The sequence below is a fragment of the Pomacea canaliculata genome, linkage group LG9, assembly GCF_003073045.1.
Source record: "Pomacea canaliculata isolate SZHN2017 linkage group LG9, ASM307304v1, whole genome shotgun sequence".
In the NCBI taxonomy this organism is placed as follows: Eukaryota; Metazoa; Mollusca; class Gastropoda; order Architaenioglossa; family Ampullariidae; genus Pomacea; species Pomacea canaliculata.
This window is the reverse complement of record NC_037598.1, coordinates 2630185-2650196: the sequence shown is the minus strand read 5'-3', so window position 1 is coordinate 2650196 and position 20012 is coordinate 2630185. Positions and strand designations below refer to the sequence as shown.

The window sequence follows — 20012 nt, the reverse complement described above, 5'->3', positions numbered from 1 at the left end:
ACATCAACCTATTCACTCACGTGTATGTTCTGTGGGAGTATACACCGAACATGCCAATCACTCAGCTCCTAATTGATGACGAAGGAGGTGTACTCATAACGAAAGCTTCAGTGAATGTTGGTCGGTGCCAACTACAGTGAGTTGACTCATGACTATAGAAACACTGAGGACTATACAAACACTGAGGACAATACAAACACTGAGGACTATAGCCATTTTTTGACCACTCGACCTCGCGACACTTCCCTTGTAGCGGGGTTCGCTGTAAATTGTGTTCTCTCTACCGTTGTAAGTGTTATTGCTGGTATAAATGTCCCTACCCGTACCCATAGGCTTTATGAAGCCTCCGCGACTGGACCAAGTTGACAGACACCACGGAATGTGTTAAGCAGGTAAGGCTTTGATACAGGGCGACATGACAAGTTGCACTAATACTTTTTAGGTGTAGTAATGAAGGCGGACACTACTGAAATTCCTTGGTATACCTGGGAAATATCAGTCTATAGCAAGTGAGTGAAACAAAAAAATTCACTTTCTCTCTTTTTTGCTTTCATTTAATTTTCTTCCGGTTATTTTTTGCGTTTATCTTGTTTGTTTATCAACATGTACAGTCTAGCACTTTAACAGTCAACATTCGCTCTGCATGTCACAATCCGCTACAGTGCTCATTCTATTACATGAAGGATACATGCAGGTGACTGAGGAGTGTCTGTGACCCCTTCTTCTTACTTTCATTTTGGCACAAGTTTAAAGTATTTCTGAAGACCTGGTCAGGAAATGAAAACGTTGGAAGAAACACTGAGACAAATTAATAACTTAATTATAAACAAACAAACAAACAAACCAATAGATCGAGCAACAGAAAACGCTGGTGAAAAAGGAGGGATCATAACAAAACAGATGACATATTTACTTTGATGGACTTATTCAGAAGCAGCTAAACACACACAAAAAAACTGAATGAAGCTTTCATTGACTTCAACAGAACTTTCGATTCAGTGACAAGAGATAAATTCTGAACAGAATTGTGTCACACACACAAACACAGAACACACTAACAGTAAGCCCTGCATAAGTCCCATAATGAAGGAACCTCCAACACTTGTCCTACAGAGTCCTAAAGTCGCGATGATGCCAAAGACCGTCAGACATGGACTTCTTCTGGCTCTGGCTTTGGCGACAGCAGGAGTCTACTTGATGAACAGGTGGCGCTCACTAAACCTTCCATTGTTTGTGATAAAGATATGAGACTAGCAATCTGTACACAATGCTACTCTAATATCCAACTCATTATGTAAGACACTAATGAGGTAGCTATAGTTACTAGCTGTGGCGAAAATACTTTACAACTTGTCTTAATAAGTGTTTTATGTTTGTGAGAAATGTCTTGTAAGAAATTAGTCTGGTATATTGTTATTATACTTTTATTGATCTTCTGCAGCATGACCAGGTCACGAAATATTGCAATTCTCGAACCGAAACCTTTGTCTGATCAATACACACGTCCGCCAGAAGTCAGAAACTGGCTCACTGTACCAAGTACCTGCTTCGCCAGCATGGACGCCTCCTACGAACTTCTGAAAAAAAAGTACAACGAAGACAAGCTGGACTTCCGGATCGTGGAAGCTTTCCAGGTAGCACGTGACTCCCTGTCAGACGTGGAGCTGGACATTCTCAAGGACGAGCCGCTGACCGACGTCAACGCCGCTGCCACGCACACCACGTCGTTGCTGCAGCTGGCGGGGCTGGTGCCGAACCGCACGTACCGACAGGGAGAGGTCGTGACCGTGCGGGTGGACATCCGTGACGCCCACAGCAGGCCGGCTAACAAGGGAGGTCACTCTGTCCGGGTGTGGATGGCTGACAGAGCGCGGGGGTTGTCTGCCGCTGCTTCTGTCGCCGATCTGAACAATGGCAGCTACCTGGCGTCATTTCCTGTCTTGTGGGCCGGTCGGACCACCGTGTTCGCTGCTCTGATGGAGTCACGTGAGTACAGACGCATTCTGCTTCACGGGCTGGACACCAGGAAGACCAGTCAGCCTGTCTTCGCAGGTTTCACCATGGGAAACATCAGTGAAACCACCTTCTGCCTGTCAGTTCCCGTCATCCCCTCCACTGCGGAAGTTTGTAATTTTACATCAGTTAATGACGGTTTGCCCTGGTACTGTGGTCGACCTACCAACCCTGAACTCACTTGTGACGACTGGTTTGTGTCACGATCCCCGTTTGATGGGATGAAAGAGTCGCCAGTCACACAGTCTGAGGCTCTGTTACTGAATCATATGAAGGAGTATACAGCAAAGTAAGCGGCTTTCATAAACAAATTTTGGTTGCATCAGCCGTCAGATCATGTTTTATTTTTTTGAATCAAATGATTGCCGATAACGTGTATAAAAATAGAACATGAGTATACAGACATATTGAAAACTTGTGATCTTGTCAGTTTAAATGTTCACAGCCATTTATTTCCCAAAGAAAAGAAGGTTGTGTAAATGATTTTAGAGAAAAGAAATAGCAAATTGAGAAAAGCTTTAAGATAATAGCCAGTAAAGGTTTTAAAATGACAATAAAATGTCTGATACTGTTGTTTTACAGACTGCCCTCTTCTCTTCCTTAGGTCACCTGTTAAAATCCTAAACTTTTGTCTTACAATTTATGTGTATGAATAACTGCCTTTATTGCTTATATTATATGTAAGATAGAAGAAAATTGATATGTTTTTATGAAAATTGAGATCCCAAGAAGACAGTGTGACTAAGCCCAGTTATTAAGAACTCTTAAACAATGTTTGTTTTATTCTTCAACTTGTAATTTGCTCCAAGGAAAGGTCGGATTTTCCGCCTGCCTCAGACTGTACACATCAATGCCGATGGTGGTATGTACTGTAACACTGCACAGCTCATGTAAAACGTTTTCCCTTTCTTTATCGAAAGAAAAACAATGAGGGCGGGTGGAAGAAGTCCAGGATAAAAAGTGCGACTGGAAAAATTCCTATAGTTTTTTTTTTATTCCTTTCCTTTGCCTTTTAGTTTTTTGTGTTTTATATGTTGTTTATACTGTCTGTTATCACATTTTGTCTTGACAAGTCATACATTTATTAATATTTGCTTCTTGACCAAATACGTTTCCGAATCTGCCAGGTACCGGACACAAAGCTGACCAGCCCTGTCACCTGCTGCAGCCTCGTGTCACGTGGGACGATCGGTCGCCGAGTGGATTTTGGAGTGGACAGAACTGGAGCCACTTGCTGTGTCAGCTTCCTTCTCTCAACTCCCTCTTCTTGGAAAAATGCTTCAAGAACAAGACTTTCTTCATGCTGGGGGACTCCAATGCAAGAACGATATTTGAGGCCATCGCACGATTGTCTAAATGTACCATGTCTTTGGCCGTCCATCCTTCAAATTTGCCGACCCATATCCCAAAGTCCTGCGACAGCAAAGTTCTCAGCTTTCACCAAGAATGGAAACCACACGCTTACCCATTCCACAACAGTGCTCCATGGAACTTTCGACTTGTTAAACACTCGGCTAGCTTTTACCTTGACAGAATACCTAGTCGCGGAAATTACGTCATCCTTATTCACCTGTACCTTCACTTTCAGTTCCATCATTCTCACCTGTTCATGTTGCACGTACGAGACGCGGTGCGTGGGGTTCGCGACCTTCTAGCGAGAAACCCTGCGGCGAAGGTTGTGGTTCGAGGACCTCATGCGTGGCTCCCCGTGTCAGGAGACTGGCATGGACTGCGCGTGCGCAGACTTCTGCGCGAGGAGTTCCGGCGACTGGAGGATAAAGTTGTGTACCTTGACTTCTGGGACATGACGGTGGCCTGTGAAAATTTACTGTCTCACCCAGACCAGTATGTTTTAAACACGATGACAAGAATATTTCTTGGTCACGTATGTTCGTGACAATTAAGTATTTCATAAACTAAATAACAAATCAATGCAAATAATAGTTTCAGCACATATCTTCATTTTTCAGGACACTGCGATAGAGATACGTGGAGACTTCTATGGTGCTTCTTCGAATGATGTTATCATCTTACGATATAATTATGTGTGTTGAAGCTGTCAGCCGTTGTTGGCAGTAGTCCTCTCAACCGTTTCGTATTCTTTTTGTCAAAACGTATCTCTGAATGGGTGAGACTCAGCTGCATTGCAGTCTGTGAACGTATCTTTGGTGTGGAAATGTTGAGAATGTAATATTGGCTATTAAACAAATTTGTTCTTTGACTTGCCTGACTTTTTTGTACATCACGTGACTTTGTTGGACTGGGACAGCGCTCGCCATCCGTCGCCGGATCGTCGTTTACTAGGGTGGTGGACGGACTGAGCAGGGAATCATCATCATATTATTATTATTATTATTAGTAGTAGTAGTAGTAGTAGTAGTAGTAGTAGTAGTCGTGGCCTGTCTCAGGACTCAGCAGATTTACATTCTTGAACGCACATGCAGTCAAAACATTTAGCAGTCATCGACAAGTCCACAGACAATGCCAATCCATCCGTATGAACGAGTTATTGTGACAAATGAACATTATAACCTAGCTAAATGTTGTTTGGTTCATTGCTTGTGGTGCCAGAGAAGAAAATCATTTATCTCTGTGTCAAACAGAAAAAGACCATTAAGATGTTTTGTACTTATTGTATTTGTCTTTGTATCAGTGACTTGTAGTCTTTGATGACATATTCAAACACCTTAAAATAACAGAAAGAGGTTTGGTGTTTCATGTCTTCATCCATTGTTTTTGTTCCAAAGAAGGGAAAAACCAGTCAAGGTCAATGATTTCCTGTCCTTGACCTTCTGCTAACCGAGTTCAAGCAGTCAGGAAATATTGGAAACTGAAGGAGTGATTGTACCTGGGACACATCTTTCAACGTCTGGTCCAATGGTATTACGGACAGTGATTGACAGACATTTGATGTGGTGAACTTACCAACGTTTACTGAACTCTTGCTCGACTGCTGAGCAAACCAAAGGATGTAACTCGGTGGCTTCTGTTGAGTGTTTGCTTCACTCGTGGTTTATAAACATTGATGTCTACTGATACTGGGCTAACAACAACAATGCCTGCATAGGTGTCACAGTTTTTTACTGCTCAGTACTTGTCACGGGTGAGTGTGAGTAGACAAGTGAACACAAAGTGAACTCCCCAACAGCAATAAAACGGGCGATCGAGCGAATGAGTGCCTTGAAACAAATCTGAAAACGGAGCATGCGCAGACCTGTACTTACCTGTTTAGCTTACGTGTGGTCCTACCCCGCAGGAAAGCTGAAAGTTGTCATCAGGTGACTGGCAGTAACAAAGTGAGGCAAGTACCCGCTATACACAAGTACTGGGTGCAAGCAGCCAGTCATTCTTTCCAAATGTCAGCTTGATTTGATGGCGATACACTCCACCACTTCTGATAGACATGCAGGTAGCTATCCAGCTATCCCATAGGTTCGTGTGAAAACTGAGTGAAGGCTGTTGGGACTGATTTCTCACCATGATAATGTATCTTTACTCCTAACTGTGTGTTAGATGTCTGTGTATGTATGCCTGCCCTTGTGAGCAAATGAAAAATTTCTGTCCTGGGTCTCCTCGACAGACAATAAAGTCTGATTTGATTGATTTGCCTTCATCATAATTGTACCTCTTTCCCCCTGGTTGGTCTGTCCGTTCATTGAGAGGCTTGTGTGGCTCATCTGGACTACATTGTATCTAAAAAGACACTAAATCACTGAAATTATTTTACTTCTGAGTTATGATATAGGACGACAGCTCAATTTTAATCAAATATTTTTTTCTAAGTTAAAAAATTAGCGACAATCAATTACAATTATTTTTCAAGTATTATTTTTCATCCTCCACCGTTTTCATTCTTTCTCTGACAAGCAGTTCGACACATTCAGTCGACCACTAATTCCGCTGATTTCTCAAGCGGTGCTTTGATGAGGCCTCTTGTACGAGTTCAGAGAAGAGCTATCAAGTCGGTGCTACTCAAACCAAAAATACAGCCTCGTGATTCCTGTCTCTAGGGCTTCATTCCACTATCAAGCACATTAAAATACAACAAAATTATTATCCTTTATAAAATACTAACAGGTAAAACCCCCCTTAGACACTTTAAACTTTTTCTACCAAAATAATAAAAGGGCGCCGCAAACTCAGTACCCCATACCGAGAATAAACTTCACGACGAGCCTGGAACATTCAGGTAGTCTTCTCTGAAAAATGATTAGAGTACATTTGTGTGTTGAGCTGCATCCTACAGTGTATGGTGTCCACATAGACGACTAATAATCAACAGAACACTTGACAAAGGTCCGGTAAGTCAAAACAGGGGTTCTGGATGTTTTCAGCTGAAACCCTGCTAGATACAAAAGAATCGTTTTCTGCAAGTTATATCTAAAACACCAAACATAGAGGACACCACACACCTGTGACCGTTGCCCGACAACAAGGAGTCTGTAACTTCATAGATTTATTTTTTTTAAGTGCAAAGCGTTTCATGGTAAGACTAGAAAAACAAGGCCAGAATAAAGTTTTTCAGTTCTACTTTTGCGTGAACTTGCAATTGAATATAATAAAACAATCCTCAGGAACATACGTGACCAAGAAATATTCTTGTCATCGTGTTTAAAACATACTGGTCTGGGTGAAGTGCTTCATTTTCACAGGCCACCGTCATGTCCCAGAAGTCAAGGTACACAACTTTATCCTCCAGTCCCCGGAACTCCTCCCGCAGAAGTCTGCGCACGCGCAGTCCATGCCAGTCTCCTGACACGGGGAGCCACGCATGAGGTCCTCGAACCACAACCTTCGCCGCAGGGTTTCTCGCTAGAAGGTCGCGAACCCCACGCACCGCGTCTCGTACGTGCAACATGAACAGGTGAGAATGATGGAACTGAAAGTGAAGGTACAGGTGAATAAGGATGACGTAACTTCCACGGCTAGACATTTGTTCCAGGTAATGACTAATCGCGCGCTTTACAGGTCTAAAGTTCCATAGAGCACTGTTGTGGAATGGGTAAGCGTGGGGTTTCCATTCTTGGTGAAAGTTAAGAATTTCGTTGTCGCAGAACAGCGGTAAGTGAATGGAAAAATCCGAGGATAGACGGCCAAGACCTAGTACAGTTAGACAATCGTTCGATGGCCTGAAATATCGTTCTTGCATTAGAGTCCCCCAGCATGACGAAAGTCTTGTTCTTGAAGCAATGCTGGAAGTCGGAGTGTGCGGGCGGTACTTGACACAGCAAGTGGCTCCAGTTCTTTCCACTCCAAAATCCACCCGGCGACCGATCGTCCCACGTGACACGAGCCGGCAGCAGGTGACAGGGCTGAGTAGTTTTACTCAGAAAACCTGTTAGGGTTCATAAAAAAGTAAAGAAACAAATATTTCTTGAATGACAAACGTGTTATCATTACACGTGACGAAAGGTAAAAAATAGTCAACAGCTCAACGGAGAGAAAGAAGGGAAAAAAGAGAAATTAAAAATGACAGCGAGGTTTATCTTCTCCAGTCCATCTTTAATGTTTTTCTTAATTAAGATAACCACTCCGAGCTTCCTCCCCGTCAAGAGGACAGAGCAAGCGAGTGACAGGTTAGAGGTGTGCTGTTACTGTACGTACCACCTTCGGCCATGATGTCTACCGTCTGGTTGAGACGAAAAATCCGATCTTTCCTAGGAACAAACAAGTCTGACAAGCAGCGTTCAAAGTACAAAGCAACTGAGGAAAAATTAACACATGCTACTTTTCGTTTGTTAATATAATTCTAAAATATTTTATGTTAATTTCACTAAGTTGTATTGTGAACATCTTCTTCTTTCCTCACTTGACTGGGATCGGAGGGTTCAGTCGGGGGGAAGACAAGACAGAGCACAGGAGAAACACGCCCTCGTGTCATTAGCCTCGTGACATTGTCTCCCAGTGGACAGCCGGCCACTCGTTCACATCAGTCACCCGATGTCTAACAGCAACGTAATCAAGACGTCGACTGTATTGTTTGAGAGGACAAAACACTAGAACACTCAGAGAGAAGTATGTAAAGCTCTTTCTCCCTGTCTGGACTATATTCCTTCCGTTGTTTGAAAAACATTTAGATTAAAAAAAAAAAATTTGCCTTATCCGTTATCAGGTGACTGTTTGCAATTAATATATATGTATGCTACTGTTTTAATGTCTAGTTGTCTTTCACGTGTGTGGCGATTATTTGAATTCAACGAAATAACTGCTTGAGCTCAATACAATCAAATTTGAATAATAATTGCTGTATACCTTTTCATATTTTCCTGCAGCTGACGCTCTGATGAGGTGATTGGAAAGTGCCTATCAGAGAAATCGGGGCATCGTGACACAAACCAGTCGTCACAAGTGAGTTCAGGGTTGGTAGGTCGACCACAGTACCAGGGCAAACCGTCATTAACTGATGTAAAATTACAAACTTCCGCAGTGGAGGGGATGACGGGAACTGACAGGCAGAAGGTGGTTTCACTGATGTTTCCCATGGTGAAACCTGCGAAGACAGGCTGACTGGTCTTCCTGGTGTCCAGCCCGTGAAGCAGAATGCGTCTGTACTCACGTGACTCCATCAGAGCAGCGAACACGGTGGTCCGACCGGCCCACAAGACAGGAAATGACGCCAGGTAGCTGCCATTGTTCAGATCGGCGACAGAAGCAGCGGCAGACAACCCCCGCGCTCTGTCAGCCATCCACACCCGGACAGAGTGACCTCCCTTGTTAGCCGGCCTGCTGTGGGCGTCACGGATGTCCACCCGCACGGTCACGACCTCTCCCTGTCGGTACGTACGGTTCGGCACCAGCCCCGCCAGCTGCAGCAACGACGTGGTGTGCGTGGCAGCGGCGTTGACGTCGGTCAGCGGCTCGTCCTTGAGAATGTCCAGCTCCACGTCTGACAGGGAGTCACGTGGTACCTGGAAAGCTTCCACGATCCGGAAGTCCAGCTTGTCTTCGTTGTACTTTTTTTTCAGAAGTTCGTAGGAGGCGTCCATGCTGGCGAAGCAGGTACTTGGTACAGTGAGCCAGTTTCTGACTTCTGGCGGACGTGTGTATTGATCAGACAAAGGTTTCGGTTCTAGAATTGCAATATTTCGTGACCTGGTCATTCTGCAGAAGACCAATAAAAGTATAATAACAATATACCAGACTAATTTTTTACTAGACATTCCTCAGAAACATAAAACACTTATTAAGACAAGTTGTAAAGTATTTTCGCCACAGCTAGTAACTATAGCTACCTCATTAGTGTCTTACATAATGAGTTGGATATTAGAGTAGCATTGTGTACAGATTGCTAGTCTCATATGTTTATCACAAACAATGGAAGGTTTAGTGAGCGCCACCTGTTCATCAAGTAGACTCCTGCTGTCGCCAAAGCCAGAGCCAGAAGAAGTCCATGTCTGACGGTCTTTGGCATCATCGCGACTTTAGGACTCTGTAGGACAAGTGTTGGAGGTGCCTTCATTATTGGACTTATGCAGGGCTTACTGTTAGTGTGTTCTGTGTTTGTGTGTGTGACACACAAACGATTTGCTCAAAGCACTTTACACAAATGATACACAGAAGTAAACCGAATCACCAACAGCCATGCACCAATATTCACATACAATAGATAGACATGCTAACTTTTTGAGTGTGTGTTTTTTTGTTGTTGTTGTTTTTTTTGTTTTTGGGTGTTGATTTTTTCGTAAAACATGGATGCGCCAACATCAGGTTTACTTACTTTAACCTTTAACTTGTAGTTAATTATAGACTTGTAACCATTTAAGAGAAGTTGATCCCAAGTTTTCAGTTTGGAAGCAAACAAGTATACCCTGTACAGTTTAGGGAAACTGCCGAGCCCACACGACTACAAATCAGTGATGTAAACCAACCAGGGACAATTGTATAATTGTATGACCATCAGAAATGAGGGCTTGCCACCTATAGAGTCTACGTTTTTCAGGTATGAAACTGTTGTAGTAAAACTAAAAGTTTGCAAACATTTTACTTATCCTTAAAGTTTAATAAAGTTGAAAAACTCTACTGACACTCCTTGACATACTTCACAGATCGAATGATCAGATTTAAGAGTAAATCACGGAATCATCACAATTTTTTTTGAAGTTATTAAAACTCTCATTTTTTGCTTCTATGTATAGCATTCTTTCAATCACAAATTTATATTCACATTTTTTATTTATCAAACAAACAATAGGCACACACCAAACACTCCTACAAGGGCCAGTAACCTACCTAGGAAACATTTACTATACGAGATATTCATAAAACGTATATTAATCCAAGAGTCGTGTGAGATTTCTCAGATTTCTAAAGGAATATAAACATGATAAGAGGTACTAGATGAGGATAGAAAGTGAGGCTAGGTTGTAGCATCTACGTTCATGGTTGTAGGAAACAGCAAACAGACTGGCGGTCAGACTTAGATCTGGACTCCATTAACGGCGGAGACAGCAAACAGACAGCGAGACAATTACAACAGTAAAACATTATCAAACGAAAAAATATAACGTGTAACTACAAGAAACCTCTAGGTACGAATAAACAAAGACGCTGCACAAGAAAGTAGACAAGTAGCAGACAAACAAAGCCACTCAACCTGCTAGGCGAAGCCTCGTTTCCACCCGAGCTATGACGTGCGACCCTGACGTAATAGGTCACGGACGTATATAGGTCATGGACGTGTATAGGTGGACATGTCTGTCTGCCGAGACCAACGTTTCTCCACTGTTAGTCTCGGCGATCCTAAACATGATGTGACTAAAGCGGACACTTTGTGCACACCTGCCTCGTTTGAGTAGTTGGCTGGAAAAAATCGTCTGCAAATACAATGAGAATATAAGCTGGTAGTAACAGTCGCCATAAACCATAGCATTGCGAGTTCTACTTGAAACATTGAGGAATGTCTTCATTGTACACAGATGTACATTTACAGTTGTGCTATTATCGGCATTCAGACCCCAGATCTCTGAGCCATAGAGCAGTATAGGATGGATCAGAGCTTCAGACAAGGCTGCACTACGATGATTAAGAGACCAAAGTACCTGGAGTACACCTGTAACGCCATTGTGAGTTTTACAAACAAGGTCACGAAGTGTGTAGGTAAAGATGTAAAGCGTGGACAGAAGTATGTCCAGATCGCACATGTCAACTACCTCGATCAGTTTTCTCCCATCATATAACCAGTTTTCGCGTGTTGCAATAAAACTACATTTAACTTGTTCCTGTTTACTGGCAGGTCGAAGTATTTGACAATATGACACAAGATATTAAGCTGGCTTTTGAGACCAACAATTGTATCAGAAAACAAAGGAAGATCAAATGCAAGCAATAAAACGAACAGCTCCATCAAATCTTTTGTAAGGTGGATACCTTGGTGTTCCTTTTACCTAATTTCATTTGTTAAATCATTGATAGAGAGAATTAGACTTGACGGCAGATTCACCCCCCCCCTTTTTTTATTTTAGACAGTTAAAACATCCACTCAGATCCCCACCAACCTTTAGTCTGACTTTCATTAACAACTTCATAATACTTTTTGTCACCTGCACTCTACAGTGCTTTTCAGACGAGGAATAAAATTAAAATCAAAACACAGACAACAATTTAAAATTTTAAAAATAATGTAATTTGAAATTAAAAGAAACACAAAACAAACCCAAATTTCACAACCCACAGTCTTGAACACTTTCCTGGTCACAACACATCTAATGTTTCTGCTGAAAATAAGTTCCTTCCAAAGTCTCAACTTAAACAACACAAAAATGTACACTTGAAGGCAGCACACAGTTTCCACTTGACACTGACACAAGTATCCTCTAGCAGTCAAGCGTGACACAAAGTTCCACTGGAGAATTCCCGGCGTATATGAAGAATAGAAACAGAAGAGAAAAACAGAAACACAGAAACACAGAAACCTGGAGAAATAAAACAAAAACAATTCTTTCTTTATGTGTCCTGGTTTCCCACAATTAAAACATGTGCTTTCCTGAGATCCAGCATGCTCTGTCGACTCATTCCTATCCTTTTGCCCATAGTCTGTTCGACCTGGCACTCCCGGTGAACGTTTGGCAGCTCTACGTGCATCAGCGTAGCGCTCCGCCAACATCGCTAATTCCTTCACAGTCTTTGGAGAACATTGGCGGAGATAGATGGCCATTTCTCCTCCTATAACCTCTAACATCTGTTCTTGCAAAACTAGATCGAGCAAGTCTTCATACTTTGTCTCTTTTCCAGACAAGCTCAGCCATCTTTCTACATAGCGGGTCAGTCTGGTGGCAAATTGAGGAAATGTTTCTCTGTCGAGTCTTCGTTCATTTCTAAACTGACACCTGTAGGACTCTGGAGTCAGCTGAAATGCTTCTCTCAGTGCTACTTTCACAGCCTCGTACTCTCGTCTCTCAGTGTCTGTGAGTGACAGGTACACCTCCGCTGCTCGGCCTCTCAATTGACCCCCAAGCATCACCCCCAGCTATTTACATCCCAGCTCTGTAGTTGAGCTACACACTCAAAGCGTCCTAAAAAAGTATCTAAGTCTTCCACAGCTTCATCAAACACAGGAAGCTTCACACTGTAAGTATTGATACATGGGTTAGATGGGGTTGAGCCCACTCCATTCTCTAGCCGTCGATAATGAGTTTCTTTTTCTCTTTCTTGTTCTAATTCAAACCGTCTTTCTTTCAATTTCAGTTCTAGCTGTCTTTCTTCTTCTTCTAACCTAAGTTTCCGTTCTCTCTCTTCTTCTTCTAACCTAAGTTTCCTTTCTCTCTCTTCTTCTTCTAGCCTAAGTTTCCTTTCTCTCTCTTCTTCTTCTAGCCTAAGTTTCCTTTCTTCCAGTTGAAGTTTCTGTTCTCTTTCTCTTTTTCTTTCCTTTCTCTCTTCTTCTTCTAACTGAAATTTATTATTTCTCTCTTCTTCTTCTTCTCTCTTTCTCTCCCTCTCTTCCTGGCGACGATCTCTCAACTCCGCCGCTACGAACTTGACCAACTCATCACCTGTCAGACCAAGCTCTGTGGCAAGTAACTTAGCTTCAGATGTCCATCTCTGAAGTTTACCTGAGTCTCCCTCTACTTCTACAGACATTTTTTCTTTCAACTCTTCTGGATCGAGTCCAGTTGCCATGACACAAAAAAATATCACACACAATATTTAAACAGTTTAAAACAACACTACGTTCCAATACAATGAAAAAAAAATTACTAAGCTCGTCTGAAACGACAATATATTGCCTATAAAATCCGGGAAAGAACCCCCATTAATATTGTCACATGCACTCTACAGCGCCTTTCAGACGAGGAACATAAATAAATCAAAACACAGACAACAATTTAAATTTTAAAAATATAATATAATTTAAAAATCAAAATGAGAAACACAACACAAAACAATTCCTAATTCCCCAACCCCACAGTTCGAACACACGTTTCTTTCAACAATTTCAAAAGTATTCACTCTTCTTGCACAGTTCCTCTCAAAGTCTCACTTGAAACAGCACAATGTTTCCGCTTCTAAGATACACCCTATATCCACATGAAAAGTACACAAAGTTTCCACTTCTTCTTGAAGTTATATCCCAAAGAAAATCCACAAGAAAATCCACAAGAAAATCCACAAGAAAATCCAAAAGTAAATCCAAAAGTAAATCCAAAAGTAAAACCTCAACAGGTTCAATGCTAACAAAAATACAAACAAGTCTGGTAACTTCAAGTCGGTTCAGGACTTGTACAACAACACCAAGTCCGTCAAGACTGGTTACAAAACAAAAGCCGTCCGCTCCGGACGCACTGACAACACCAAAGAGACTGTCCCTTCTTCCCGCTCTCGTCAAGGAAAAACCCCAATCACACCACACACATCCAAAACACTACCACACTCTTTCCTTTGTTCAAAGTAACCACCAAACAACCTATCAACAGAACTTAATTACACAAAGACCGGCCAGCCATCCCTGTATGGCGCGGCACGCCTCAGGCTGTTGACACTGACAGCCCACTAATAGGTGTTTTACCACCTTCACTTTCCAATTACTTCTCCCTATCCCCTCCCTAACTAAATAAAAAAAAATATTTAAACAAAATACACAGCAGGTTTGTGACACTTTCCATAGTTCTAAACATTTTGCCACGTATACCATTTTTCTCTAATACTGTTCAGAGTTTATCTCTTGTCACTGAATCGAAAGTTCTCTCGTCCTAATTGTAAGAATAATTTCGACGGTTTAGTGTCCTTTTTGATGAAATTGTGTTCTGCTCAATGCTCTCTCTCTCTCATACACACACACATGAATGCAAATGAAACACAGGAAAATACAATCAAAGCACATATATAAGAAGGGAGGTGTATATGTGTATTTGTTATTGAAGATGGTTATCTGTACTGAACTGGTCGTGTGGGAGCTGTTTTTTGTGTATTTGTTATTTAAGATTTACATTGTTGTTGTGTGCATTGAGCTGGTCGTCTGGTAGAAATGGCTTGAAAGATGAGGCTCTACTCGGGTTTGATAAGATGTCAATTGTGTATCACGCGCTCGACCGGAAGAAAGATTAATTTGCTGTTGTGAAAATATTGCTCTGTACCACTGCACTCATTTGCAAGACGACGACAGCGTGTGAGTCCATCTCACTCCAGTGGGCTGCTGTCTGAAATCATTCCCCCGTCCTGCACGAGGAGACGGTATTGCTATTACCTACAAATCATCACTTGTACCTGTCTTTTACTACTGATTAATCGTTCACACATACACCTTTTGAATGTGTACAAGTCTCTTTTTCGGCTCCCTATTGCTCGATACATCTGTTCTGCACCTATAGACCCCCTCCGAGTGCGTTGCAAATTGTGTCAACAAGGCCAAGACATCGTATCTTCAGCCCTAAATAAACAATTGCACTTCCTCCACAACACTTTTTGACATATGAATGTCACGGACCAGTCCGTGCCTCCACGTTTTTTAGGTTATTTTAACACCTTCGCTACATAGGGACTGCAATGTAGAAAGCCTGTATGGGAAAATGAGTTATTTTTTCCAACACTAAGCAAAACAGGGGAGGATACTGCATCACGGTGCACGTGGTAAAACGTAGGCTATGTCCCCTGGATTATTGTCACCTGTCGCCATTTCACAGGTGCGACAATGAGACACTTTTTTTCCACACGCTAAAATAAAATAAAAGCTTTATTAACTGTACGTTATTTATTATTAAAAAGTTTTAGTTTACCATCTAAATTTAAACAAATCTTTAAAGACAATCACAGGACACTCACACCTGCCGAGTTTATTGACCCGGAGACACCTGGGATTGAAAAACCCGGAAATCAACATGGCGGCGACCTCGCATTTAGTTGCGTTTCTGACGCTTGTGACAGGTAGGTAACTTTTTTTTAGTTTTAAGACGTCTGTTAGTATACACTTCAAAACTGATTATGTAATATATATGCTTATTACCCAGATGACATAAGAAAGATAAGCTTTCAACTCGAAGATTATTTAGTTATTCATTTGTCTCAGTGTTTCTTCCAACGTTTTCATTTCCTGACGAGGCCTTCAAAAATACTTTAAACTTGTGCCAAAACAAAAGTAATAAGAAGGGGTCACAGACACTCCTCAGTCACCTGCATGTATCCTTCTTGTAATAGAATGAGCACTGTAGCGGATTGTGACATGCAGAGCGAATGTTGGCTGTTAAAGTACTAGACTGTACATATTGATAAACATTTCAAGAACAGTAGGATGACTGTGCCACTCGACACGAGAAACAATTTTTGACCTAAGAAACGTTAGGCCGCCACACAGAAGGACCAAACACCGATGTTGTCATGTCTATCAAGCTACCAGTCCTTAGAAGTGTGAAGTTAAAAGCAAAAGAAATGTTGACACTAATGGATAAAAAGAACTTACCCAAGAAAATATGAGACAAGTAAAGCTTTCTTTTACTTTGGTACAGAATGATTGTAAAAATATCATACTGAAGTTTTAGTAAATAAGTGAAGAAGGTGTTGCTTTTATGGATGATAATATAATGCCCTTCTGTGACATTCCGTTAAAGTTTCTATTTTGTCGATTGATTTGCCCACAGGTAATTCTAATATCCACAATGCTACTATTCACAGCAGTTTGACACTATGAGGTTTACAGATTATTGACAGTCCCATGTGATAAACAGAAATTTTAGTGTTAAGAATACCAAAGTAGTTTATTCCTTGTTGCTCCTTTAAGGAGCATAGCGCCGCAACAAAGAATACCACAGACTACCCTATATTTAGTAATATAAAAATGCTGGAAACATGATAACAGGGGTAAGCTGAAATATTTAGTTATAACAATTAACTAAATAGTAAAGAAATTCAGTATCATCATCATCATCATCATCATCATCAAATTTTATAAAAATCTGATATGGTCACCTATAAATGTGTGTACACTTACCAATGAGTTCCTTATGTTCCAAATTATTACTTTAGTTTTCTTAAAGAGTTGACTTTTTTTCATCTTATTTCTGAAATCATTCCTGATAACTCACTTCTTTTGAAAGCATTTTTATTAACTTTTGTCTGCATTGATTATATTTATTTGTTTTGAGGTTGACTGTTAGTAAAACTGTTTGTGTGCATGTGTCTTGATCCACATTTTAGGTGCTTCATAAATGTTTGTTATTATATTGCAGGTACGCTTGGGTGGAAGTGTGCTAAATACCGCCACTACTTCAGTCAACAGCCTGACTACATTGATTGTATGTGGGATTGCTGTGGGAACTCATTCAACCGACACTGCTGTGCTCCGTGAGTTGATGGGCAGATGCAGCGCAAAGACAAGAAAAGCTAGAACAATAGTGAATAAATATATAGCTTAAGTCAATCCATAGTTTAATGTAGGTTACTTACTAAGATGATGATTGGTCGGTACTAGTGTAAAGGCATGATCTTAGCAGTGTACTGAATCCATTGGATAAAAAATGAAATACAACTTCAACTTGTTATCTTGCTGTGATCCATCATGCACAATTTACCAAAGGAGGAGGGTAGTGACACAAAGAGACCATAATTATGAAAGGAAAGGGTAACTTCTGTTCCGCCACAGGGTGGTGGTAAGAGAGGCTGATTTCAGGTAGAAAGGTGATGATGTATAGCACATTTCTCAAAAGTAGCAGCATTTGTGTTTTCTGTATTTGATTTTATTCTTCGTTTAGTACGTTTTTCTTTTTATTCTTTTTTAGTTCGTATATTATTTAGTTTCCTGTCCCTCGTATGCTGTCCATGTTTCATTCTTGTTCTTAAGTGCTAAGAGCATGCTCCTTAAGAGTGTGAGTATACGCTTTACACATTTTGCATTTATTATTATATAAAGCTCTCTCATTTTTCTATGTAGGTATGTACTATTTTTATTTCAGGTCTGTAATATGGTCTTTTGTTTTATACTGTTTCCTAGTTCTCCATTTTTTAAAAACATTGGTCTTAAAATTGCCCTATTTATGCTTAAAAGGCCAACAAATTTGTTCTTTTTGTATGTTGGTAGCATTGCCATCATTGTTGGATGTGCAATATGTGGTGCTGTGGTCCTGGCAGCCATCGTTGTCTTCCTTTGCTGCTTCTGGCAACGACGGCGCCAACGGTATGGAGACACGTCTAACCTTTTCCGTTACCGCAGGCCCCAGTACCATCCTCCAGCAAGTAGCGTGGTTGTTCAGCCAGGTATGGCATGCTGTTGATGTATTCATGTTTATGTTTGAAATAGATATTTCCATAGTGCTATTTAGGTTTCTTAAAATAAATTTGCAGCTGATTTACAGACTGTTTTTATGTATTTCAAGCTGAAATTGTTCTTCCACAAAAAAAGTCTGGTGTCTTCACCACTGTGTACAGAAATAAGCCAAAGTAGACAAGATATTGAAGTACAAAGCCATGCAGTGCAGTATCACTTGTAGATCATTAGTAGATCTGTGGTACGTCCACAAATGATCATTTAGCATTCACACCCATTCTGCATAAAAACACAAATTTTGTAAAGTTTTGAATTTACTTTGAGCTAAAAGAGTAATGTTTCATTGGGTAATAATTTGCACATTGTGGACTTCCGAGATATTGAAGCAAGGTTGGCAAGGATAGCACAGCAACTCAGATTGTGCGGTAGCTAGTCGCAGCGCTGAAATACGGTAGGCTCCCTTTGAACTCCAGGTTACACCTGAAAGGCATCATGGCTAGAGGAAAGGTGTTTTCCAACTGGAAAATTACCTGTGTATGTATATTTGTCAAGCTCCTGATTAGGAATAACCCCATAGAAGTATTTATTGAAATTGCTTGTGAACTGGGCGATGGAATTACAGTTCTCAGGACAATGTCTTGTCTGTGATTACAGGATTGATCACTTTCAAAAGTTCTCTAAATGCTGCATGAGATATATAATTTGATAGTAGAAAAAAAATTGTAATTGATTATCAAGTTGCAAACTTTGATTAAACTAAATTTTTAAACTGTAACAAGCTTTTTTTCTGTTTCAGCACCTTATGTTGCTTATGGACAGAAGGCCCCACCTCCTCCTGATCAGTTCTTTCAGTAGAAACTCATTAATGTACTATATGCATGCACATAACAATAATTGGATCACTTGTGCGGTTATTGTCATACCAAACTAAGGATCATTGAAGTATCAAAGATTGTTCAGATATATAAAGTATATGATTGAATTTTGGCTACAAGGAGATGAAAACCTGTTGCTGTTGAAGCAAAAACAAAAGTGCAGCATTTCAATCATCAGTTTTCTTATTTCATCTGTACATTATATTTCTTGTAAATACCATGAAGTGTTATTTCCATTATAGAGGACCATTATTGAATTAACTGTCATTCCATGTCTAAAAGGCTAACATTCACATTGAAGGACTTTATTACTGGAATCTCGCTTCATTTAAAATACTGCAGGGTTGCTTTGTCTTGCACATGTGCACACATTCTATATTTTTCATTAATAGATATAGCAAAATTGTTGATCTTTTGACATTCCTGCACTAATGTTAAGTGGATAATATATGTATATTAGACCAAGGTAAAGCAAAATATTAGCAGATTAAAAAGAGATAATTGTTTCCATTTATCATAATATCAAAGTCATAATATTGAACCAGCTTGTCATCTGTTTCACTACATTCATGTTTATTTGGTTGATAACAAAGCTAGACTACTTAAGTTTTCAGAACATGTAATCGCCAGCAATACCACTGCAACACAAATTTGTGGTTATTATCTTATGCCAGTCATAGATTTTCTAACATTCTGTATTTCTGTGGTACATTGTGCTTTACTGTAGGTTAAAATAGGTTTAAAATATCAGTATGATATATTGCAGGAGAAAGAGAAGAAATGTTTGTGTGTTTGTGAACTAAGGGTTACATGGAGATAATTTTTTGTTAGTAAAATGGTTGTTTATAAAGAGTGGAAAATGTCGACATTTTCTCCTTTTGTTGTACTATGCAGGAAAAACAAAAAGATATCCCAAGTGCGTTAAACCATTGTGCAAACTCTGTTCCAGAATCATTGTTAATAAACTCAGTTCATGTTACATCACTATCATGTCCTGTATTTTGTAATAAAAGTGTGCATATTGCTTGATATGTGTTTCTGTTATATTTTAAAATCTTGTAACATTTAGGACATAGCAAGGAGGCTGAGGAGTGTGCTAGACTGTATTTTTGTATGCGGTTGGTTGTGAGGCTGGACTTGAAGGCCAAACGCAGTTACAGGTAGCAGATGAAAAGGGGGAGAACTCATTGTAATGTAACCGAAGCAGGTGTCAGCTGAATGTCGCTCGTCTGCTTCTCGGCACAGACTGCAACTGGACGCTAGCAGATGGCAGAGACTATCTCATACTCATTTTTCTTTTTTTTTTTCTTTTTTTTTTTTAACAGGGCTGCCCGCTATTATTTATCCTCCCGTTCCTTAACTGTTCGAAACGCATCACATGCTGTTTTCATTGCGACTTTACACCAAATACAGTTTCTTTTTATTGACAATCTCAT

General features: G+C 40.5%; 3 protein-coding genes across 4 annotated transcripts; 2 read left to right on the top strand and 1 right to left on the bottom strand.

Moving 5' to 3' along the window:
- The first annotated feature begins 362 nt into the window (after positions 1-362).
- LOC112572941 (NXPE family member 1-like) lies at positions 363-4131 on the top strand. The gene is made up of 5 exons (XM_025252945.1): positions 363-392; positions 1114-1205; positions 1442-2302; positions 2823-2875; positions 3141-4131. Exons 2-5 carry the CDS (start codon positions 1129-1131, stop codon positions 3908-3910), a joined length of 1761 nt encoding a protein of 586 aa, XP_025108730.1. The 5' UTR covers positions 363-392; positions 1114-1128; the 3' UTR covers positions 3911-4131.
- A 2860-nt stretch (positions 4132-6991) lies between these two features.
- LOC112572909 (NXPE family member 4-like) lies at positions 6992-9454 on the bottom strand. 2 transcript variants are annotated; one of them, XM_025252899.1, is made up of 4 exons: positions 9351-9454; positions 8266-9082; positions 7618-7670; positions 6992-7348 (listed from the first exon to the last, which is right to left on the bottom strand). In XM_025252899.1, exons 2-4 carry the CDS (start codon positions 8997-8999, stop codon positions 7047-7049), a joined length of 1089 nt encoding a protein of 362 aa, XP_025108684.1. In that variant the 5' UTR covers positions 9000-9082; positions 9351-9454; the 3' UTR covers positions 6992-7046. The 2 variants fall into 2 exon arrangements, with proteins under 2 accessions (XP_025108684.1, XP_025108683.1); XM_025252898.1 differs by having other exon boundaries at positions 8266-9114; positions 9351-9448.
- Positions 9455-15221: 5767 nt separating this feature from the next.
- On the top strand, positions 15222-19603 carry LOC112572241. The gene is made up of 4 exons (XM_025251815.1): positions 15222-15369; positions 16668-16782; positions 17516-17691; positions 18498-19603. The coding sequence occupies exons 1-4, from the start codon at positions 15324-15326 to the stop codon at positions 18554-18556; spliced, it is 396 nt and encodes a 131-aa protein (XP_025107600.1). The 5' UTR covers positions 15222-15323; the 3' UTR covers positions 18557-19603.
- Positions 19604-20012: the final 409 nt, after the last annotated feature.